The sequence below is a fragment of the Geotrypetes seraphini genome, chromosome 11, assembly GCF_902459505.1.
Source record: "Geotrypetes seraphini chromosome 11, aGeoSer1.1, whole genome shotgun sequence".
Taxonomy (NCBI): Eukaryota; Metazoa; Chordata; class Amphibia; order Gymnophiona; family Dermophiidae; genus Geotrypetes; species Geotrypetes seraphini.
In genome coordinates, this window is record NC_047094.1 from 124,116,083 (window position 1) to 124,141,552 (window position 25,470).

The 25,470-nt window shown below is 40.7% G+C and overlaps 1 protein-coding gene across 2 annotated transcripts in view; it reads left to right on the forward strand.

Moving 5' to 3' along the window:
• The first annotated feature begins 6,266 nt into the window (after positions 1-6,266).
• The window catches only part of LOC117368938 (retroviral integration site protein Fli-1 homolog), a 119,925-nt gene continuing 100,721 nt past the window's right edge, over positions 6,267-25,470 (forward strand). Inside the window, exon 1 of one of the 2 annotated variants that reach the window (XM_033962731.1) lies at positions 6,267-6,389. In XM_033962731.1, coding sequence (XP_033818622.1) covers positions 6,372-6,389 — 18 coding nt within the window. In that variant the 5' untranslated portion in view covers positions 6,267-6,371. Of the gene's footprint in view, positions 6,390-6,774; positions 6,872-25,470 lie in introns of those variants that run through there. The other variant, XM_033962732.1, reaches the window with a different exon arrangement.

Sequence of the window (25,470 nt, forward strand, 5' to 3'; positions counted from 1 at the left end):
TTTAATTTCAGTAAAACCTTATTGCTTGTTAAATCAAAGATGCACGTTTGAATAGCTTGAATCACATTGCTGACTTTAACCTATGACGGAGCCCCCAGATGATGGAACAGTCAAGGAAGGTGCCTTTAAGGATGAAAAGTTGGTACTGGGGCTTCTGCTACCTATAGAGGGATAGAAGCTGAGTACCTGATTGTAAAAACCGCTTAGAAAACCTTGATAGGCGGTATATAAAATCCTAATAAACTTAAACTTAAAACTTAAGCTCTATGCCCACTTTTTCTTATAAACACCTCTGCTCCAATGATAGTGAAAGGATTGGTATGCATTGACTTAGAAATGAAGAAATCAGGGACCCTCAATCTGTGTTAATAAAATGAATATAAACACCCACACGTTTCTTTGTATTACTATATAGTTTTATTATTTAAAATGTCATAATAAAGTCAGTGTGCATAGTACTGTTTAGAACTCATACTAGAGACAGAAATGTCAATATAAACTCCACTCAACCCAAGAAGAGCTTAAACTCTACATAAAAGTGGAGAAAAAAGACCTTAGCACATAGGCCTCAGACACAGCAACAACCTGCATTAATGGCAGCCTTTAAAAAAAATGCCATCATAGGTCCAAGAATAAAACTCCACTTATCAAATACATAGAAAGACTCACTCACAACACAAACAGGAGGTATAAAAAAATATATGCTAACTTCATGCTGATTTTTACAGATTTTATCCAAGATTTCACCACGCCTCGATCAAAATGCTCTCACCAGTCACTATTTCATAGCTGAAACAACTTGACATGGAGTGCCTGTTTCTCATTAACTGCATGCGGGGAAATTTCACTGACACTTCAAGGAAGAATGACGAGGGGAGAAAATGATTTTCTGTGTCCAATGCCTATGTGCTGAGGCCTTTTTTCTCCACTTTTATGTAGTGTTTAAGCTCCTATTGAAGATTCCTCCACTAATAACCATAGCTGTTAATTGTGGACTGTATAGAGTTTACAGAACTGAAGTTTCAACACACAGGAGTCGAATGACTTGCCAAAAGTCACAAAATGAATGGCAGATAGGGGTATTGAATGAAAGTTCTCAAGGCTGTATTTCATTTTCCACCATGTTCACCCTCCCTCCCTACCTGGTCACCCTCTACCGTAAATGCCTCTGTCTACTTCCTCCCATGCAGTGGTCACCCTGCCATCCTCCTAGTATTAAGCACTCCAACTCCCACCTCAGACACAAGCCATGCAGGATTTATATTCATGATACCTAGATGGCAGTTCTATGACTGGATGCATGCATTTACATGTTACTTGCACTCTTAAATGTACAGTATACTAGCATGTACATGTGTGACTAAGGGCAATTCTATAAGGGTGTGCATAAGTGGCATGGAGGGCCATTTTCTAAAAATAAATGTCTACGTTTGATTTGGACGTTTCCTGCTAAATGTCCAAAGTTGGAAGTACAAAATGCCTATTTTCAAAAGCCGAACTGCTAGACATCCCAAAATATTTTTTTGAAAATTCCCTACTTGGATGTCTTGGCTGTCAAAATGAAAACCAAAAAAAGTCTGTGGAGTGATGATGTTCCTAAATGGACTTTATTTGAAAGTGTCAAAGTTCCAAAGGTACACTGAAATCATCCACATAAAATAAATTTATCCATATAAAAATAGGTTATCCACATAAAAGCCTTAAAGGACTTTCTATTGCAAACGCAAGCAGTGTCTCACTTCCGGCTCACCACACAATTGTTTCCCACGTATTCACCTTTATAGGACCCCCAGGGACCCCTGAAAAAGACTTTTTGTTGAAACGCGGACTGTGTTGGGTCCTGTATCCCTAGCGGACTAGGTCCTTTAAGGCTTTTATGTGGATAACCTATTTTTATGTGGATGAATTTATTTTTATGTGAATGAATTTATTTTATATGGATGATTTCAGTGTACCTTTGGAACTTTGACACTTTCAAATAAAGTCCATTTAGGAACATCGTCATTTCAGAGTTTAATTTTCTTTTCTCTGGATTTTCTTCTCTGTGGATATTTTGGGGTCAATTCCTTTTGTTTTTTAGCTGTCAAAATGTCCAGACCACCAGGACATCTAATTTTATTTGCCATTTTTGACCACAAAAGCGTCTAAGTTAGAAATGTCCACATCAGCTCCATTTAGACTTGGCCTCAAGAGGCCACCGTTCTAATGGACTGGCCACATAGACATGCCAACAGAGCAGTGGGTCACCTTAGAAGGCTATGAACTTTACATAAAGGGTGCCAGATATACATCTCACCATATACCCTTTATAATTTATGGTGAGCCCGCCAAAACTCCCCCCCCCCCAACCTACTGAATCCACCTATATACCACCCCAATAGTCTATATGACTACAGGTGGTTCCTATATGGCAGTATAGTAGGGTTTGGGTTGATTTTGATGGGCTCATACTTAATACAATAGATGCTGTGGTTAGAGTGGGCCTGGCTCCTCCTCTCTATGGTTCACTATCTCATCCACCTGGTTACTTAAGACACCTGTGTAATGCTCTGCTAGGCTTTCCCATACCAAGTGCTGCTGTTCTACAGACAGTTATGTACTCTTTCATTTAGATTTTTTGGGGGGTGGAAGAGGGTTAGTAAGCAGTGAGTGAGTGTGTGTGTGGGGGGGGGTCATACCTTAATGTATCCAGTGGTCATCTGGTCAGTTTGGGTAACTTTGTGGCACTTAAGATGCTTCTAAAACAGGTCTAGTTCCAAACGTCTAAGTTCCATCCAGAACATCTTAGAAAAGGTTCAATTATCACTGCAAGATGTCCAAGTTAAACCCACCCAAAGCCCACCCAAAACACGCACCATAGAACTCTGGATGCCCAGAAGATGAAATGCCTCATTAGACATCCAGAAAACTGTTTTGATTATAGGCACTTGGATGTCCCAGCGATTAGGACATCCAAGTGCTGATTTAGGCTTTTTGGGGGGGTGTGCTTTAATGTTTTGATTATGCCCCTGAAAGCGTGTAAATGTAAAGGGGGCATTCACACAGATAGGGTATGGGAGATGTTGACATTTATACACCACACAATTTTTGTGTTTGCTTGGTTGCCAAAATTCTTCTCACTGGCTATGGCTTCTTCACTAGCCCCTACTCAATATGTTTCACAATTTTTGGGTTTTTTTGAGTGCTTCATTATATCTCAAACTTATTAAAGTGCTTAATATCAATAACTTAACCGTTATAAAAAAAAACTGGTTAAAACTTATCTTATTATATTCTTTTTCTTGATGATCTTATCTCGTCGGGAAAGGGACCTGTCGTATCCGACATGTTTCGCCGATAGGCTGCTTCAAGAAAAGGTCCCCCTTTCACAACTTATTCTGCACCATCCCGATCCACATAGAATTTTTTTTAGAAGTGGGGACCTTTTCTTGAAGCAGTCTGTCGGCGAAACATGTCGGATATGACAGGTCCCTTTCCCGATGAGATAAGATCATCAAGAAAAAGAATATAATAAGATAAGTTTTAACCAGTTATTATAAAAACAGATTCCAATGGCACATTCTCAGTTTGCCTAAATGGAGGTTTCCACTTATAGAATTACCCCCTATTATCTACTCCCTCTGAAACATGCTACCATGCCTTTCTCAACTATCTTTCACCAGAGTTACCGTATGGATCCAGAAAAAGAGGACAGATTGAGATATCTGGGTTTTACTTCCATTGAAAGCAATGGAAGTAAAACCGGGATGTCTCAATCCGTCCTCCTTTTTCTGGAGCCATATGATAACCCTATCTTGCACACTAATCTCTCAATTTCTATTATCTCGGTTCTTTCTGTAGTTCACCTTTCACTTTGTATCTTCCTGCCATCTGCCATGTACATAAGAACATAAGAACATAAGAAATGCCATCTCCGGATCAGACCTTCGGTCCATCAAGTCCGGCGATCCGCACACGCGGAGGCCCTGCCAGGTGTACACCTGTCGTAATTTATAGTCCACCATATCCTTACATGCCTCTCTTAAGGAGATATGAACATAAGAACATAAGAAGTTGCCTCCGCTGAGGCAGACCATAGGTCCATCTATGCATCTAGTTAGCTCTTGAAGCCTAGGACGGTCGATTCCGCAATAATCTCATCTGGGAGGGCATTCCAGGTGTCAACCACTCTCTAAGTGAAGCAGAACCTCCTGACATTAGTCCTGAACCTGTCCCCCCTTAGCTTCATTACATGTCTTCTAGTCCGTGTCAAATTGGACAATGTAAATAATCTTCTCTGCTCTATTTTGTCGATTCCTTTCAGTATTTTGAAGGTCTCCTTTTCTCAAGGGAGAATAATCCTAGTGTTATAAGTCTGTCCTCGTATGTAGATAGATACCTGCTTCCCAGTACTCTAACTTCCTGGTCATATCCCACTCCAGACTTTTCAAGTTATACATTATAATATTTTAAATTTCATTCCAGTTTTTTCAGTTACCTGGCTGGTTAAGTTCTGAATATCAGCACTGTGCCGACTCTGTCCCCAGAACTCCCCTTAAATAGCTGCTTTTCATTTAGACTCTAACTGCTAATTTTAAGTGCCACTGAAATTTAACTGGCCAGGAATCGTTTCTAGACAGTTAAATTGCTCTGAATATTGACCTCTGTATTTCTTTGTCCCTGGACAACTTATAATATATGTTTATACCGTAGGCAATAGAAGGTTAAGAGACTTTCCCAAGGTCAGAAGAAGGTTCAGTGCCATTTGAATGCTGATTCCCCTGGTTCTCAGACTGATACTTTACCCACTAGATTACTCTATCCTGCCTCCTGTGATCTTGATTCTCTCACTAACCAAACTCCTTCCAATCACCACAGACCGGATTACTTCTTCCAGTCACTCACCTTGCCACAATTTCTCCCTGATGCTCACCATCTGTCTCCCCTCCTCAACCACAATCCTGCTCCCTTTTCCCAGGCCCAAGGCACCCATCGTGCTAGTCTATTTTCACTGCAAAATGCATAGTAACATAGTAACATAGTAGATGACGGCAGATAAAGACCCGAATGGTCCATCCAGTCTGCCCAACCTGATTCAATTCAAACTCCTTTTTTTTTTTTTTTTTTTTTCTTCCTAGCTATTTCTGGGCGAGAATCCAAAGCCCCACCCGGCACTGTGCCCGGGTTCCAACTGCCGAAATCTCTGTTAAGACTTACTCCAGCCCATCTACACCCTCCCAGCCATTGAAGCCCTCCCCTGCCCATCCTCCACCAAACGGCCATACACAGACACAGACCGTACAAGTCTGCCCAGTAACTGGCCTAGTTCAATCTTTAATATTATTTTCTGATTCTAAATCTTCTGTGTTCATCCCACGCTTCTTTGAACTCAGTCACAGTTTTACTCTCCACCACCTCTCTCGGGAGCGCATTCCAGGCATCCACCACCCTCTCCGTAAAGTAGAATTTCCTAACATTGCCCCTGAATCTACCACCCCTCAACCTCAAATTATGTCCTCTGGTTTTACCATTTTCCTTTCTCTGGAAAAGATTTTGTTCTACGTTAATACCCTTTAAGTATTTGAACGTCTGAATCATATCTCCCCTGTCTCTCCTTTCCTCTAGGGTATACATATTCAGGGCTTCCAGTCTCTCCTCATACGTCTTCTGGCGCAAGCCTCCTATCATTTTCGTCGCCCTCCTCTGGACCGCCTCAAGTCTTCTTACGTCTTTCGCCAGATACGGTCTCCAAAACTGAACACAATACTCCAAGTGGGGCCTCACCAATGACCTGTACAGGGGCATCAACACCTTCTTCCTTCTACTGACTACGCCTCTCTTTATACAGCCCAGAATCCTTCTGGCAGCAGCCACTGCCTTGTCACACTGTTTTTTCGCCTTTAGATCTTCGGACACTATCACCCCAAGGTCCCTCTCCCCGTCCGTGCATATCAGCTTTTCTCTTCCCAGCATATGCATATGCATCACTGTACAGTATGGGTTATCTTTAAATCACTATATAGTTAGCTAATTAGCCGTCCTGTCCCTTACCAGTACCTCTAACATTTTAAATTTCCTTTTCATTAAGTCTCCTCATCTCACAAACTGACATAATTTACAGATGCACAAGGACAAAGAAATTAGACAAAAAAAAAAAAAAAAGCCTTGAGTTTCAAAGCTGCAACTCGGTTACACCCATAGGAAACTAGCTTCAGTGGTTTTTGTGACTTCACTTCCCAAATTTAGAGTGAGAGAGAGAAAAAAAAAACACAAGTCTGCATCCGGCACTGATGTGCAAAACTTAATTGCAGCTGCGCTCTGTAGTAGTCCATGGTGTTGGCATGGCATCTTTAAGGAATTTGTGAAGACACCTGAAGGCTTAGTAAGGTGATATGGATTGCACCATCAAGGTAAGCCTGGTCTCCCTTGTCTCTGGCACCCTCTGCTTCCCTGCTGGGTGTCTCTGGACAGCTCCACTCACCTCTTCCTCCTCCTCCTTCCACTGCTTCTTCTCACACCCAGCAGCCAGAGATGGGGCGGTAATACTAGGCCCCCGCTCTTTCCTTCTGGTACAAAATCTCCTCTTCCTTCCCGTTCGTGGTTGTTCAAGTCTGTGCTTAAATAACACATGAAACCAACCACAGGGACTCTCAGATAAAGAACCTTAATAAGTGTCCAAAAAGACAATAGGAGAGGGCATATGCAGCTTCCAGCTTTTTCAGCAGCTTTCTGCTCAGGGCAGGATGAACCGGAGCTCTGCTCTGCACCCTTGGGTACCATGGGCACCTCAGGGTACTGGTGGATTTTATTGGTTTTCTATAGAAGGATTTCACAGTTGGACATGGTGATGAATTTCCATCTTCATGGAGGTACCTGAATTTTATCATAAAAGGTCAGTCCATAGTCTTGTTTACTCTTCTGGTTGATTTTTTATTTTTTTTTTTTCTTTATTTGCCGAGGTGACGGGAGAAGACATTTCTTTCCTCTTCCTTGTTTCTTGGGTTACAATTTCTTTTAGATTACCGTTTCTTCCCTCCATGGTTCTTGTCTGTTGAATGTGATGAGGGACTGCGAGTCCTGTTCTCTTCTCTCTCCCAATAGATCCTACAGCCCACTTCTTTCTGTAGAAGAACATTGTTTTTATTCTGAGGGTAAAGAACTTTCTAGGAGCAAATTCTGGAGAATGTTCCTCTCTATATAAATAAATCTTAGAGAATCCTTCACCAACAAACGTAATCTTTTCTTCCACTCTTTCTGCTCTCTCATTCTGTTTTCCTGCAGCTTTTTCTTTTAGCCAAATATTTTTTGTTCCCCCCCCCCACCCTTTTTTTTTAAAATAAAATCTTTTCTCTTTGTTTTCTTATCTTTACCGTAGTCTCGGGTATTTTTGAGGACTCATTTCAAGGCACTTCTTGAATGAGCTGCAAAATTCAGGCAAAGACTTAACTGCTCCAACTCTAAAATCTAACTTCTACAAAGAGGAACATTGCATTCTTACTTGATACAAAATGAACAGGTCTCTAGACAAATTATCATAAAAGTCTTAGGGCTATTTAGCCATCCGGGAATGGCTCACAGCTGACAAAATAATAGCACATAGCCAGCTGTCTGCCAATATTCATCGGCTAACCGGCTAACTTCAGATAGACCCACCTAAAAAGCCAACCATAAAAAAATCCTGGAAATTCAATGCTGGTCTCCTGATATGGTGCTGGCATTGAATTTCTGGGTTTCCCATGGACCATGGAAGACGAAGAATAATGTTAAAATCTGCAGAACTATAGCCTACAAATGTGCATCGGCAAACTTAGAAGATTCTGAAGGAAGGGTTACGAAATGATTGTTCTTTAACATTTTTACTGGGCTTATAGCAGAAATTTTATAATCTGAACTGCTTTTCCCATGAACTTTATCAATTTTTAAACATGTAATTTTCTTCTTTATATATGATGTTATAATGTACTCATTTATTGCTAACAATCATCTAATCATCTAATGCTTCCAAAGTTGTATTGTAAATGATTATGTTGCAAATCATGCTGCTGCTTTTACTTGCTTTGCAATATGAACAAAAAAATCTACAACTGCAACGTTTGCAGTTTTTCTAACTTAAACGAACGGCCTGTGTCATGAAGGCTTTTCTCAGTTTGTGCCCGAAATATGAGGAAGTCCTTTTAAATCTATTGGTGATTTTTTAAATTTTTATTACAATTGGAAAAGAAAAAAAATAACAAAATCAGAAAATAAATCATTTGATGTTTTAAGTAAATTGATACATAATTTGAGATTTTCCGTAAAGCAGAGAGAAGGGAATATTTTGGGGATCTCAACGAAGATGGTTTTATAGTGGCTAAGGTGTAGTTTTGAAAAAGAAATAATATTCCGCTTTGTGCTGTGTCATCTGATGATGTTTCAAATATATACAATTAAGTACCTTCAAACCATACAAAGGAAGACCACTCATTACATCAGCTATTAATATAGCTCAGGAAGGTGTAACATAAGACCACACATGATTATAGTAAGGAGGAGGACGGTAAAGAGGGAAGGTAACAGTGGAGACAGTGTGAACATTGTGCCAAGATTGTTCTTTTCGGATTGTAAAATACTGTAGAAAATGATTTTGTAGTTTGTAGTTTGTTGGCCACCTGTTCCTCACTGTGGCTCTGATATTCAATGAAAATATTTTTTAGAATAAGTTATGATACATTAAGGGCTCCTTTTACAAAGCCATGGCTTTTCATCACACGTTAACCCCCACACTGGCCGAAAAACTACCACCTGCTCAAGAGGGGGCGGTAGCGTCTAGCGCGTCCGGCGGTTTAGTGCACGCTATTATGCGTGTTAAACCGCTAACGAGCCTTCATAAAAGGAGCCCTAGGCTATAGGAGATAAGATCAAGTTATAAATGTATTTAAGATTTGATATACCACCCATCACAATGCATCTAGGTGGTGTACATATAAACACATAAAAATAGAGTGAAATGAGAAGAGACAAAAATATATAGACATAAGGAGGGAATGGCATTAAATGATAGACAAAATGGCATAAAAGAATCTAGACAAATTTAAGAGTAAGCTTAAAAGTTTCCTTTTTAATAATGCTTTTAGCGATTAACGATCTTTTACTATCATATTATTAGTAATTTTCCCCCCCCCCATGTGATTACCTTTTATTTTTATTTTTTTTTAATATGCATTGTAACCATTAATGAACTTTCCTTTTGTTTCTAAACAATGTCCAATAATCTATGTTTATTTTAATATTGTGATTTGTGTTTGTAACAGTATTTATTTATATAATATTTTACCTATGTTTTATAACTACGTGTTTTATTTTGTACATCGCCTTGAATTTTGATATGGCGATTAATCAAACTATTTAATAAACTTGGATAAACTTGGATAGGACAGAGAGAGGAAAGGCTATATCAAATATTGCAGGCTTCTATTCCAGTCGCCTCTCAGAGATGGGCAGGGGAAGAATCATTACTGAAAGGCATCTTTGTACAAATAGGTTTTAAGGGCAGATTTAAATCTATCCAGTGATGAGAGAGGGAGAGCATTCCATAGAGAGTGGCCTGTCACCGAAAAAATGCTACTGTGAGTGGCCTCCTGTGTAATTTGTCTTGCAGTAGGAACAGTAAACAGGTTCTGTTGTAAAGAGCGAAGGCTACAAGATGGTAGATATGGAATCAGCAATTGGTCGAGATAAGGCAGAGATCGAAATTGGCAAGTTTTGGATATCAGCAGCAAAATCTGTGTGTTCCAGAAGCAGCCTCTGCAATGCCTGTTGCAACACACGTTACTAAATTGTGCATAATACAAGAAAAGGCAATGCAACAACCGCTGTCACAACCATGAAGCAGGCCCGGGTAGTCATCTAGGGCAGCAGCTTTTGAAGGGCAACAAAGAGCAGCTTCAACCAAAGCAAAACAGTAGATCCTGACAGTCACACAAACGGAAAGAACCATCAGGAGGAAGGGCTGGTGCCAAATAGCTCATTTAGCAGATAAATAACCATTTAACCACGTGGACAGCTTTGGAAATGCTCTCATGCGTGAATATAGGGCCCATATTCGAAGGATTTATATTTCTAACTTTGAAAATTTTACTAGGGCGGTGTGCCTAACGTTATTCTCCAAATTTCACTGAACTCTTACACTTAGCTGGGTGGCAACGGGCAACTTTAGGATTAGGAAAAGAGGTTAGGATTTTAGTAATGGTTTTCAGCATTAGCCTTACAAATTGGTCTCAAATAGCAGGCCTAAATTTATAAGTATTACCTAAATTAAGATGAATTTTCAGTTGGAAATTAGATTCCTAAATTTGGCTTAAAATAGGGCACAAATATAGGAGTCCATCCTGTTTTTGAATACCAGGCCCATTGTATATAAATACACAGACTCTTATATAGGGGTCCTTTTACAAGGCTGTACTAAAAGGTGGTCTCAGCATACCCTTATGTAGGTCTTTTCCGCACACTAACTCCATTTTTTTGCGCACCAGTAAAATGGCTGCTTTTCTAATTTTTGTATTAAGGGCCATTTGCCAATGGTGCCATTAGTGCATGGCCATTAAAAAAGATTAGTGTGTGAGCACTCTCATCACCAATTTTGCAGGCCATAAGAGCTCACATGCCGATCAGCTAGCCTGTGGTAATGCCAATTCGCTGACTAGCACAGAAATGTCCACTGTCCACCTCTAGACATGTCCCCTCCCTGAAAAAATAAATACTGTCTTTTAATGAATGGTTTGTGAATGCAAGTTGCAAAATTAACCTGTGATGCCTTAGTACATCCCGCGGTACACCCTTCTACGCTGCGGTAAGCATGCACTAGTGTTTACCACAGCTCAGTAAAAGGACCCCATAGAATAGAAAGATGAAACAAATCTTACTATTGGAGCAATTAAAGGGTGATTTTCTATATAGACATCTTTCATGGCTGTAAGCGTGAGCCCTGGCTATGCTCCGCCCAGCATCCACTTATGTCTACACCCATTTATAATATTTGAGGGTAAATAAAAAAGTAAAGGCAAAATCCATTTAACGGCTTTAACAGAAGTAACTGTGAGCAATTGAGCCTATCACTTTTCCACATAGTCCCCATGCAAGATGGCATATTTGTTGTATTGTTCAACTCGCTTCTCCATTCCTGCAGAGAAGATGTTTTTTTGGCTACTTCCTTTACTTCATCATGCTTTGTCTTTTGCTCTTTTGCACCCATGGCTCGTTGCTGGTGACAATTCTCTCCAGGTTATCATACCGCTGTACCGGGCCATGGTATTCCCTCATCTGGAGTACTGTGTCCAGCACTGGTCACCATACATGAAGAAGGACACGGTACTACTCGAAAGGGTCCACAGAAGAGCGATAAAAATGGTTAAGGGGCTGGAGGAGTTGCCGTATAGTGAAAGATTGGAGAAACTGGGCCTCTTCTCCCTTGAAAAGAGAAGACTGAGAGGGGACATAATCGAAACATTCAAGATAATGAAGGGAATAGACTTAGTAGATAAAGACAGGTTGTTCACCCTCTCCAAGGTAGGGAGAACGAGAGGGCACTCTCTAAAGTTAAAAGGGGATAGATTCCGTACAAACGTAAAGAAGTTCTTGTTCACCCAGAGAGTGGTAGAAAACTGGAACGCTCTTCCGAAGCACTAGTCTATGACCTGGGGGCCACCGCGTGAGCGGACTGCTGGGCACGATGGACCACTAGTCTGACCCAGCAGCAGCAATTCTTATGTTCTTAATACTCGGATCTTCTTCATACTGTCTCAGGAACCGGGTTGTAACTTCCACACACTGTTACTTATGCAGTAAGCTGTTTGGGAACCCTTTGTGCGCAGACTTTCCTATATCCCATGTCATCATGCATTATAGCAAATGCAGGTTCATAGCTGATATCCAAATCTGCATCCAATTGAGCCACCATTATCCATTGGTCTTCTCTAATTAAGGCATCCGCCCTGTCAGTGTGCTCTTGTGTGCACGATGTTAACATAATAACATAAGAACATAAGCAGTGCCTCTGCTGGGTCAGACCAGAGATCCATCATGCCCAGGAGTCCGCTCACGCGGCGGCCCATCAGGTCCAGACCTGTGCGTAATCCTCTATCTATAGCCTTCTATCCCCTTTTCCTTCAGAAAGTTGTCCAATCCCTTCTTGAACTCCAATACCGTACCCTGTCCTATCACACCCTCTGGAAGCGCATTCCAGGTGTCCACCACCCGTTGGGTGAAGAAGAACTTCCTAGCATTGGTTCTAAAATCTGTCCCCTCTTAATTTTTCTGAATGGCCTCTCATTCTTGTAGTTTTTGAAAGTTTGAAGAATCTGCCCCTCTCCACTTTCTCTATGCCCTTCATGATCTTATAAGTCTCTATCATATCCCCTCTAAGTCTCCGCTTCTCCAGGGAAAAGAGCCTCAGTTTCTCCAGTCTTTCAGCATTTGAAAGGTTTTCCATACCTTTAATCAAAAGTGTCACTCTCTTCTGAACCCTCTCGAGTATCGCCATATCTTTCTTTAGGTACGGCGACCACTATTGGATGCAGTACTCCAGATGCGGGCGCACCATCGCCCGATACAACGGCAGGATAACTTCTTTCGTTCTGGTTGTAATACCCTTCTTGATTATACCTAGCATTCTATTTGCTTTCATAGCGGCCGCGGCGCACTGTGCTTACGGCTTCACTGTCTTGTCCACTAATACCCCCAAGTCCCTTTCTTGGGTACTCTCACTCAATAACAGCCCTTCCATCGTGTAGCTGTACCTCGGGTTTCTGTTTCCCACATGTCGTCTGCGAATTTTATTATTTCGCACTTCGTCCCTGTTTCTAGATCATTTATGAATACATTGAATAGCAGCGGTCCAAGCACCGACCCCTGCGGAACACCACTCTTGACCCTCCTCCAGTCCGAGTAGTGGCCCTTCACTCCTACCCTCAGCTTCCTACCCGCCAACCAATTCCTGATCCATCTGTGTACATCTCCTTCCAACCAGAACAACCTCATCAGTTACACCTGTTCTTCCCACTTATAAACCTTTCCTTGATTCCTGGTGCTATTTCCATATTGAGTCACTATCCGACAGTGAATTTCCACAGGTTTCACTCCCTCTGCCCAAAAAAAGCACACTACTGCACGTTGTTCTTCGATGGTGCAATCTTGCAATGGAGCGTCCATGTTTCTGACCTTGTGGCTGCCACATGACTAAAAGCCGAGCGCTGCACTGTGCGTGGATGAGCTATCCAACAGGCAATGTATGAGAACATATGTTGCATTTTGCTAGCTCTGTTCCAGTTATCATGCAAATTAACAATTGCCTTTCATTTGTGATTCGCCCTCGTACTTGTTCTGTAAGATATGCACACATTTACTGAATAATGCATAGGTCAGGGGTGTCCAATGTCGGTCCTCGAGGTTTTCAGGATTTCCCCAATGAATATGCATGAGATCTATTAGCATACAATGAAAGCAGTGCATGCAAATAGACCACATGTATATTCATTGGGGAAATCCTGAAAATCCGACTGGACTGCGGCCCTCGAGGACCGACATTGGACACCCCTGGCATAGGTGGATCATTGCCATGTATGCCTTTATGTGCCATTATTCTAAATATTAGCGCTCACTTTATAGAGTTCGGGGAAATGTTTTATCTGTATATTGTTTTGTTTTATTGTGTTTTATACTGTTTTGAATGTTTTAATCTTATGATTATGTTTTGTTTTGTAATCTGCTTAGGCATAAGCAGAATATAAGATTAAAAAAAAAAAAAAAAAAATTTGTAATGCTGACTGGACTAGAAAAACAGTGGTCTCCAACCTTTTTCATGTAAAGGACCGCAGTGTGAATACAAGAAAGCTCTGAGGGTCACCAAATGATTTCACACTTACACATACTAGTTTTGTTAACTGCTTTGACATGCTTTTTCAGACTGAGTATTAAACATTTAAAAGTGAATACTAATATTGATTCTACAACACTTCAAAGACATATTTTTAAAACTCACTTTATTTTGGATTGTCAAAAATAGCAAATTCTATAAATGAGACACCCGAGTAACAGTTGTAGTTTGCTTGTAGTTATTATGTCAAGTGGGCAAGACTGAAATTAATGCAGTTACAGGATTTGAAGAGCATTTCAGCCAACTGTTTGAGAGCCATAATGGAAGACTTTAGGGTTGCGTGTGGCCTTGGGCTACGTGTTGGAGACCACTGTAGGACAAGATCTTGTAGAATAACACAAAACAGGACAGAGGACAAAACAAAAGAACGCACTACAGAAGAAGAGAACCTACCAAGAGAGCATAAGACAAACCCCAGCAATCCAGCACACGGAATAATATGAACTTTTCCCAACATAAGGCTAGAAAAGATCTCTCCGCAATTAAACCATTAACCATTGAAGTCTGCATGTGACTACAAAAATTAAACAAACTTGTGGAAAATAATTATCGTCAACCTACTCGGTACAAAAGAGCCTCAAATAAAGGTCAACAAGAGCACATAGAGACCTACAAAAATGAAGACGTGTTAGGTTCACACTCTCTGCAATAACTGTTGGGGTGTTCCCTGAACGTTTTTTTTAGGGCAGTAGTGCCACTACCGCAGGGCAAAGTTTGCTAAAACAAAACTCAGATAACATGGAATGCAACTAGTTGAGGGTGGGTTAACGGTTCTGCGTTATCTGCTACATTACCATTAAAAGGAGAATTCTATAACCTCGATGCTCACATTTATATGCATTTAGAATAATGGCATATACACGTTTATAGAACAAAAGTAGGAAAAAACCTGATGGTTACCTATCGATTAAATACAATATATAGAACCACCAAAATAAACCAAAATGACACTGGAGATATGAACCGTCAGGAGTTGGCCTGTAGCCCAGATAAGCGTTGCAAAAAGACTCTTCCCTGATGCAGCGGGGATATAATTTGATCCCGCGAAACGTGGGCCACGTTGGACTGTGAGTAGCAAGCAACGGGCCTGGTTCCTAAAGAGCATAAGAACAAAGCCAAGTACTTTAAGCTCTATGAGGTTTAAAAGTTTACAGCACATATGGACTTTTTGGAATGGCACTTTGAAGCACTATTTTTTTTTTTTTTTTTCCAGTTTATTAATTATTTTTAATCTTACTCACTGTTTTGCCATTAATTTTTTGTCTTGTTCTACTTCTACTATTTAAATTTCTCCAAAATTCCTTGTTCAACGGTTCCTCCTTCTGCATCTATACCTTTCTATCCTCTCTTTTTGCCTTCTAAAATACTCAATTCAATACAATCTTGTTAGAATGTTTATTTCTTACTCTTTCCTCTATCTGTACTTCTCACTTCTCTATTCTCTTTAGGTACTTTAGTTAGATTGTGAGCCTTCGGGACAGTGAGGGAATTTTCTAAGTACCTTCCTTACTTATAATTTTAATGTATATTTTCTGTAACCGCTTAGAACCTAACGGATATAGCGGTATATAAGAAATAAATTACATTACATTACATTACACTAGTACACTTTTGCACTAATGCACTTTCTGTCTGTCCAGAGTCTCTGAAATGAACTGTGAGGTTTAAATAGTCTTTATTATGAATGAATTACACAGTTCCTTCAGGATCAAATAGCATTAAATAGCAGTTTTAATGAAAATGATTGAAGAAATAAAATTTATACTTAACGTTAGAAAGAAGGGAGGGAGGATGGGTTCAAGCCAGTGATGTGAATGTGAGTAAGAGAAAAGAAATGTCTTTCTCTTTGAAAGAACCTTGAATGGGTGAAAATGTAATACTCGATATTCTGAGGCTTGCTCCCGTCTATAATTAAGAGTAAAGAAATTCTCTCCAGTGTCATTTTGGTTTATTTTGGTGGTTCTATATATTGTATTTAATATACAATATATAGAACACATTTATAGACACATACACAAAACTCTGTACAAGCAATTCTACACATACCTGTGTAACTTACACAGGACTAGGCATCAGGATTGACTTTTTTGAGATAAATTCTACTTTATGATTCTGTTCCCTAGTTAGTTTGACATTATTTGGAGTTTTTGAGTATCGTGCACTATTTGAACTTTGGACTCTGTTGTATTGGCTGAGCCAACACATGTGATGCTAGTGATGGAATTAGTCAGTAAGTATGTGCTCCATTGACATTCTAGGATCTTTTTTCCCTCCTGCATGAAATACGTTTGTTGGTCTGAAAGTCGTTGCTTTTAATCCTTGACTTTAATTGAGGTTTAAAGAACTTACACCACCACCCCCTTTTACTAAACTGCGATGGCGGTTATTAGCACAGGGAACCATGACGAATGCTCTGCGCTGCTCCTGACGCTCATAGAGTTCCTATGAGCGTCAGGGCAACGCGGAGCATTCAGTGCGGCTCCCTACGCTAATAACCACTATCGCAGTTTAGTAATGTGGGGGGGAGTTAATTTGGAATTTATTTCTCTATTTAAATTTGTAAATGGAGATATTTTAACTTTAGATTTCATTGATTTGATATTCCCCATTGCTATATGCCAAATATTGTGGGTTCGCTGAAAAAATAGTGCAAAAAAAAAAAAAAATGCATGGAATGCTAGTCTATAATTGGCGCTTCAAATTGCACGCTGTGTGTAGAATAGTGCTCAGAGTTAGCGTCCAGGCCAAACTTTGGCCGCAAGGATTTACGCCAATTGAAACCTGGTGTGAATCTAGGTGTGTAAATTAGGCGCAGATCCCCGGTATTAACACTTTGTGCATCTTTATTCAATTGAATGCTCCTGACATGCTCCTGCCCCTCCAATGGCCATGCCCCCTTTTCAGTTGCACACTATAAGATTTGTGCATGAATCTTTGTAGAATAGCGCTTGGCAAGATATTCACGCAAATCCAAATTGTTGCCAATTAAAGCCAATGACTGATCGTCAGTGCCCAATTATTAGCACTAATTGGCTTGCTAGCCAATTTAGTTGCACGCGCATTTCAAGACAGCATGCAATTTTTTTGCACACAATTTGCATGCCATTTGCCGATTCCATCCGTTAACGCATATGTGCAAGGGAGGCGTTACGCATGACCCCGCCCAAAGCTCACATTTCCCTGCCCAAAGCTAGATAAACAGTTTTGTCAATGGTCTAAGGAAGTTTTTTTTCACCCAAAGGGTCGTGGACACTTGGAATGCGCTACCGGAGGAAGTGATCAGGCAGAGTACGGTACAAGGATTCAAACAGGGATTGGACGGATTCCTGAGGGATAGGGGGATCGTGGGATACTGAGAGAGGTGCTGGGATGTAACACAGGTATAGAAAGCTAACCAGGTAATAAGTATAGAAATCCAACCAGGTCGTGCATGTGCAAGACCGGAGGGTTAGGACTTCGATGGGAAGATAGGACTCAATGGGAAACCAAGGTGGCAAGGGGGCCCCTTCTGGTGACTCAGACAGGCCGTGACCTGTACGGGCCGCCGCGGGAGCGGACTGCTGGGCGGGATGGACCTATGGTCTGACCCGGCGGAGGTACTGCTTATGTTCTTATGTTCTTATGTTTTATCGGACCCCTTCTGTTTAGAACGATTTTCCTTATTTAATAAGAACAGACATTCAAGAAGCTTTCAAAAACAAGAAATTTGCCTTGAGCAATTGAATTTTTCTTCAGATTGTATTTTTTGTGTGTGGGTTGTTTGAAGAATGGATTCATTGGTGAATATTTAACTGGGTCTCTTCCCAGTACAGTATTATTTCATTGTAATCCACCATGAACTCTCTGGGGTAGGGGAGGAATATAAATTTTAATGTATGAAGGAGTGCTGAAAATTTCTCAGCTCAACCAATTGACTTCCTAAATTCTGAGCATTATTTTGTCACTGTAGCTGAAAAGAATGTTATCTTATTTTGTTGAGTGCCAATTCGCAGAAACTAAATTCTATGTTTTGACATTGTTTCAGATCATTGATTGAACCATATCAATGTCAATATCTTCTTGGTTGGACTGAACTTTTCAGCACCCCTTAGTAATTTAATGTTATGGCTGGATGCTAAAGCATTAAGTATGTCAATATCAGGTTATGCTGGTATTCCATAACATAAGCTAGGTGCTTACGTTCCTTTATACCAGGGGTGTTCAACCTCAGTCCCTGACGACCACAACCCAATTGGGTTTTCAGAATTTCTCAAATAAATGTGCATGAGACCTGTTTACATGTACTGCCTCTGTTGTATGTAAATAGATTTCATGCATATTCATTGGGGAAATCCTGAAAACCCAACTGGGTGAGGGCTGAGGTTGGCCCTACTTTATAGAACATTCTTCTACTGTGTGGCGTTGGGGGTGTCTAAATGAATGCACCCACTTATAGAATTTCCCCATTTTCACAGTAATGAACTCTGCATTACAGAATTAATGCAAATTCTAGGAAGCAATCCCTGCCTATTCCACCCTCTGTAAGAGTGAGTTTCTCAATAGCTCTTCAGAGTGAAAATTACAGGAGAATATTATTAAAATATAATATTCTTACTAAAAGATGTTAGAATCTGGGCTTAGCATGTCTTTATATGGGACTTTCCCCACACACTAAGCCCAGATTCAAATCAGCACTTATTAAAAATAATTTCCAAAGTTTTCTCTGCAAGCTGGGTGCTACTGTCATTAGCAGGTGGCACTTCCACAAGGTTAATGCAGGAGCACTTACCGCCTTCTCTCTTCATTATCTAGTTAGCGCCTGCTAATCAAAATATGCTAATTCCATGCTTATTCCCGTCCCAGGATACACCCCATCTAAAAATATTTTTAAAACCCCAAAATACATAATTAGCATGTGGAACAGAGGAAGTTACCATATAATACTTTTACGTGTTTTGTAGTAAGTGTTTTCTTGCATGTTACATGCAATGAGGGCTTAATGTCAGTAATATTTATTTATATTCTGCTCTATCATAACATTTCTAGGCTGATTCCAACTTAACATACATAATTTGAAAACATAATAAAAAGCCCCTAAATTATTTGGGTGTAATTGAGAGTCACCAGAGAAATTCTCAAGGGCTTCTAAAGTCCTAAAAGTCCATTTTGTCGAATAACACTACTGTCAACTACAATATAGTAAACAAAGAAACAGAAGGCTTACAAAAAAAATCATCCTCATTTATAGTTCTGTTAAAGAACGCCGAGATAGGCCTAGCTTTGGCTCCCTGGTCCTGTTCCCCAATACTCACTCTCTTCTACTTTCTCCAGAACAGTTCTGCTTTCTGTTGACACTGTGTTGCTCTTGGTGAGTGTGAGTTTTGTGTTCCTGACTAGAATTTAAGCATTGCAAAGTCATAAAGGGTCACACAATGCCAAAAGAAAACACAGCAACTGTTCTAGTGATGCACTAGAAGTGTGTGTGTGGTGGTGGTGTGTGTGTGTGTGTGGGGGGGGGGGTATATTAACCAAGTAGGGCAAGAGGCTGGAGGGGATGGGAATGTGGACAGCATTGTGGAGGCTAATTGGAATGGGGAATGAAGGTGGGAGAAAGGAAATATCGCAGAAAGTATGTGGAGGAGATGAACCGGCCAGAACAGAAAATAAGCCGAGGAAGAGTGGGCCAGGAGAAAAGTGCTAAGACAGGGACAGAGAGAACATAAGAACATAAGAACATAAGCAGTGCCTCCGCCGGGTCAGACCATAGGTCCATCCCGCCCAGCAGTCCGCTCCCGCGGCGGCCCGAACAGGTCACGGCCTGTCTGAGTCACCAGAAGGGGCTCCCTTGCCACCTTGGTTTCCCATTGAGTCCTATCTTCCCATCGAAGTCCTAACCCTCCGGTCTTGCACATGCACGACCTGGTTGGCTTTCTATACTTATTACCTGGTTAGCTTTCTATACTTGTGTTACATCCCAGCACCTCTCTCAGTATCCCACGATCCCTTTATCCCTCAGGAATCCGTCCAATCCCTGTTTGAATCCTTGTACCGTACTCTGCCTGATCACTTCCTCCGGTAGCGCATTCCAAGTGTCCACGACCCTTTGTGTGAAAAAAAAAACTTCCTTGCATTTGTTTTGAACCTATCTCCCTTCAGTTTCTCCAAATGCCCCCTCGTACCTGTTGTCCCCTTCAGTCTGAAGAATCTGTCCCTATCCACCCTCTCTATGCCCCTCATGATCTTGAAGGTCTCTATCATATCTCCCCTGAGCCTCCTTTTTTCCAGAGAGAAGAGCCCCAGCCTATCCAACCTCTCGGCGTATGGGCAATGTTCCAGCCCTCTTACCAGTTTCGTTGCTCTCCTTTGGACTCTCTCAAGTACCGCCATGTCCTTCAGAGGAGCAGGTGGGCGATATTCATGGCTTCCACACTGATTTTTATTTTTTAGCACTTGCTTAAGATAATGACGCTCACTGCTCAGGACAGGGCCAATGCATAGATGTTAGTGCATATTTCGCCCTCTCCCAATATTTTCCTTTAAGAGAGCATTTGTCTCTTATGTACAAGAGTTTTGCTTGATAGCATAAAATCTACAACCCTTCAGTTTTCGAGGAAGTCATTTTTTTAGAGCTTTTTCCGTATATAAAGTGTCTTTTAGGATAGAATAGGGATTTTATAAAACCACACTGTCACATCGGTATTAGAAAATGACACGGAGACAAATTTTTCACCGTCCCCACAGGAACTCAATTTCCCTGTCCTGTCCCCGTGAGTTTTGTCTCTGTTGCTGTCCCTGCCCCATTCCTGTAAGCCCTGTCTTAGCTGCACAAGCCTCAAACACTTATGATTTTAAAGGGTTTGAGGCTTGTGCAGATGAGGACGGAGCTTAGGCATTGGTGGAATGAGGCATTATGACATCACAATCTGAGCTCTAGAATGTTGCTACTTAGGATTTTAAAGGGTTTGAGGCTTGTGCAGATGAGGACGGAGCTTAGGCATTGGTGGAATGAGGCATTATGACATCACAATCTGAGCTCTAGAATGTTGCTACTTAGGATTTTAAAGGGTTTGAGGCTTGTGCAGATGAGGACGGAGCTTAGGCATTGGTGGAATGAGGCATTATGACATCACAATCTGAGCTCTAGAATGTTGCTACTTAGGATTTTAAAGGGTTTGAGGCTTGTGCAGATGAGGACGGAGCTTAGGCATTGGTGGAATGAGGCATTATGACATCACAATCTGAGCTCTAGAATGTTGCTACTTAGGATTTTAAAGGGTTTGAGGCTTGTGCAGATGAGGACGGAGCTTAGGCATTGGTGGAATGAGGCATTATGACATCACAATCTGAGCTCTAGAATGTTGCTACTTAGGATTTTAAAGGGTTTGAGGCTTCTGCAGATGAGGACGGAGCTTAGGCATTGGTGGAATGAGGCATTATGACATCACAATCTGAGCTCTAGAATGTTGCTACTTAGGATTTTAAAGGGTTTGAGGCTTGTGCAGATGAGGACGGAGCTTAGGCATTGGTGGAATGAGGCATTATGACATCACAATCTGAGCTCTAGAATGTTGCTACTTAGGATTTTAAAAGGTTTGAGGCTTGTGCAGATGAGGACGGAGCTTAGGCATTGGTGGAATGAGGCATTATGACATCACAATCTGAGCTCTAGAATGTTGCTACTTAGGATTTTAAAGGGTTTGAGGCTTGTGCAGATGAGGACGGAGCTTAGGCATTGGTGGAATGAGGCATTATGACATCACAATCTGAGCTCTAGAATGTTGCTACTTAGGATTTTAAAGTGTTTGAGGCTTGTGCAGATGAGGACGGAGCTTTCAGGAAGGGGCAGGGACAGCGAAAGAATTGCGGGGACGGTGAAAAATCTGTCCCCGTGCCATTCTCTAATAGGTATATAAAATGCCCAGGAAATATGTGCCTAATTTTACGCGCTCTCCCTCGGATTATATATGGTGCCCAAAATTGCATACAAAAATTTGGTTGCATGCCAAACTTGTATGTGCAATGTAATTGAGTAACAAGCTAATAATTAGCAATAGTTGGGTGTCAACAACCAATTATTGCAACTAATTGGCTCCAGTTAGGATTTGCTAAACACTGTTCTATAAAGATATGTATGCAAATCTTTTAGTGCACAACTGAAAAGGGGAGCAAAACCATGGGAGGGGCATGGGCAGTCAGGGGCGATCACTAAAGAGGGGTGCGGTATTATTGAATTCAGAGGGGATCTATGCCAAACTTATGTGCACGGATTTATACCAGGTTTCAGTGGGTGTAAATCCTCACGCCCAAAGTTGGGCACAGATCCCAGCACTATATGTAATGTAATGTAATTTATTTCTTATATACCGCTCCATCCGTTAGGTTCTAAGCGGTTTACAGAAAATATACATTAAGATTAGAAATAAGAAAGGTACTTGAAAAATTCCCTTACTGTCCCGAAGGCTCACAATCTAACTAAAGTACCTGGAGGGTAATAGAGAAGTGAAAAGTAGAGTTAGAGGAAAAATAAAAATAAAATAAACATTTTAACAAGACAGCATTGATCTAAATACTTTGGAAGGTAGACGAGAGGAGAGAAAGGAATAGAAGCAGAAGGGGGAGCCGTTGAACAGTAGAATTCTGGAGAAATTTAAATGATAGAAATAGAACAAAACAAAGACAAAAGGCAAAACAATAGATAAGATTAAAGATAAATCATAAGCTGGAAAGAAAAATAAAATAAAACTTTGTCTTCAGTCCACGGTTTCAGCGTTATTGATGAAGTGGAGCAAGTAAGTTTAGGAGGAGCGATTGACGTTTCCAGAAAGGGCTTCTTCAGGGAAGAGACTTGGCAGACAGTCCCAGGATGCCTATGTCTCCTCCCCTGCGATGTTCTCCCATCCATGCATTCCCTCCCAGACACACTGCCCGTGCCCCAGCCGCTCCAAGGAGGCTGCCCCAGATGAGGCCCACGGTGAATGCAGGATTCTCTCCTCTGCGGGAAAGCCGCCCGGAGCCGACAGTCGATCTTCTTAGCGGATTGCATGGGGGGAAGAGTTCACACTCTTGGTAGGATCGGGTCTGTGTGCTCTCGGTGGTTGTGGCTGGTCTCGTTGCTGCTTAGGTGTAAAAGCAGTTGATCTCCACTGCTGCTGATATTTAAAAGCAGGTAGATTGATCTCTCCAATGGACTGCAGGGGGAGGAGTTCACACTCCTGGCAGGATCGGGTCTGTGGGCTCTTGGTGGTTGCGGTAGGTCTCGCTGCTGCTTGTATGTAAAAGCAGTTGTTTTTCTACTTCTATATGGTATTCTGTAAACAACATTCAACTCAGAGTGCTCAGCACGCAGCTTTTCACCACCCAAATTACCTCAGCAAGTTACTTTCCTGCCCTGTATCCAGATTTCAGACATGCAAACTTAACAAGAACATGCTTTGAAATAACATGAAAGACACACTGAAACAGGGCTGATTTGTACCGTTTACAAACGCCATGTTTTTAAAGAGGGAAAAACTATTTTTTTTTTGTTTTGATCTCCGGAATGGCATGCACCATTTTCAAATAGATAGGGATCTTCATTGTGATCCTCTCTTTTACAAAGCCCGATAGCGCAGGTCGCTATGATTACTTCCCCAAAGACAATAGAGATTTAAAGGGTTTGAGGCTTTTGCCTTGAACCAGCCGCTAGTGCAGTTTTATAAAAAGTGTGTGTGGGGAGAGGGGAGGGGGGGAGGGTTCCTGGTAGAATATTTTTCCCAGGAACTGATCAAGCTTTATTTCAAGAACTACAATCCTGTAAAAAAAAAAAAAATCAGTGGAAAAAAATATTCCCCTTTTCTGGGTATATATTAGAATTTATTTTAGTGGAGAGATGATAACATTTGTAACTGAATAAACTGTTTACTTTGGTGTCCTATATATTGAAGCCATGGATATATAATTAGCATTTGCACTGATTGGGTTGGTGTTGCCTAACTGTGGGCCTGCAGCACTCTGGTCTGAGGATGGAGGGAAACATGAGTGCCTGTTTCTTTCTGGTGCCTCAACAGGGGTGTCATAGGCACTCCCCCTCATCCACAGCCCCCATAGCTCATTCACCTCTTTTCTTACATCTTTTTTTCTTTTTTACTTTCCCCACTACCCACAATCCCCTTTGCTTACTCTGACTTCAGGCCGGCCCTCCAGATTCTTGACACTCGGATACATAGTTACAGACAAGATTACTGATCTTGACAATTATTATTACAGTATATGGTAATTGTGATTTGTATAGCACATACCAGATATGCACAGCATTTGTAATGATATGCGGAAGGTAACATTATAGCAAGCTACCTATGCGTGAGGGTCAGGTAGGTGTCTATTTACAACTTATTTCACAATGACACTCAGGGACCTGTATCTTTATAATATTCTAGAGGCAAAGTAGTAAAATCATGCCTAGATTGAAACCACATCCTTCACATTAGTCTAATACCAAAGTTTTTCTATCTAACTGACCAATGTATAAAACATTTCTTTAGGGCTTCAGACATGCCAATTGTTGTTCGCTAATGCTCTCGCGATACAACCAAAAAAAATTTTTATATTTGGCTATGGCTGTGGCTTCTTCATTTGCCCATTGATTCTATAAATAGTTTTTTTATATATTTATTTATTTTAAATATTTTTTTATCTTTTTGCTTCTTTTAAATATATAAAGTGCTTCTCATAAATACTTATAAAAAAGTTACAATAAAGTTACAATAAAGTTACAATAAAGCTAAGTTAACTTTTTTATAAGTATTTATGAGAAGCACTTTATATATTTAAAAGAAGCAAAAAGATAAAAAAATATTTAAAATAAATAAATATATAAAAAAACTATTTATAGAATCAATGGGCAAATGAAGAAGCCACAGCCATAGCCAAATATAAAAATTTTTTGGTTGTATCGCGAGAGCATTAGCGAACAACGATTGGCATGTCTGAAGCCCTAAAGAAATGTTTTATACATTGGTCAGTTAGATAGAAAAACATAGATTGAAACCACAGGCATTTCCTCCTGCTCAGAAGCTGTACATATATATGTATGTTCTACATTATGACTGCCCTGCCACTATCCCTGAACACATCTACATTTGAGGTGCCTTTTTGGCACCATGCATAACCCCTGGGGTACTTTGATAAAAGCTCTTCCTTAGAGGATAATTTAATAACAAGATGCCTATAAGTCCAAAACAGCACTGATTTAATCGAGAAGCCTACAAGAATTTATAAAATTGGCACTAAGACCCGGTTCCAAAAGCTGCACATGCCAACACATACATGTATAGTTTTTCCTAGGATGATGCAAATGTGTGCATGTACCACACATGTGTGCCCATGTACGTTATAAAATATGCATGCCCATCACAACAAACCTTCTGGTCCATCTAAACTGCACCCCTGGGACTGCCAATGCACAGATTGTGCAAAACTATGAATTGCACGTGTGTGATTATGCAAGCTATAAAAATCCTTTTCCGCACGTAAAAAAGCTTTATAAAATGACTCATAAAGAACAGTCCCTGCCCCTCAGAGCTTATTACTCTATTCAGGACAGACAGATTGCATTCACAGCCAAA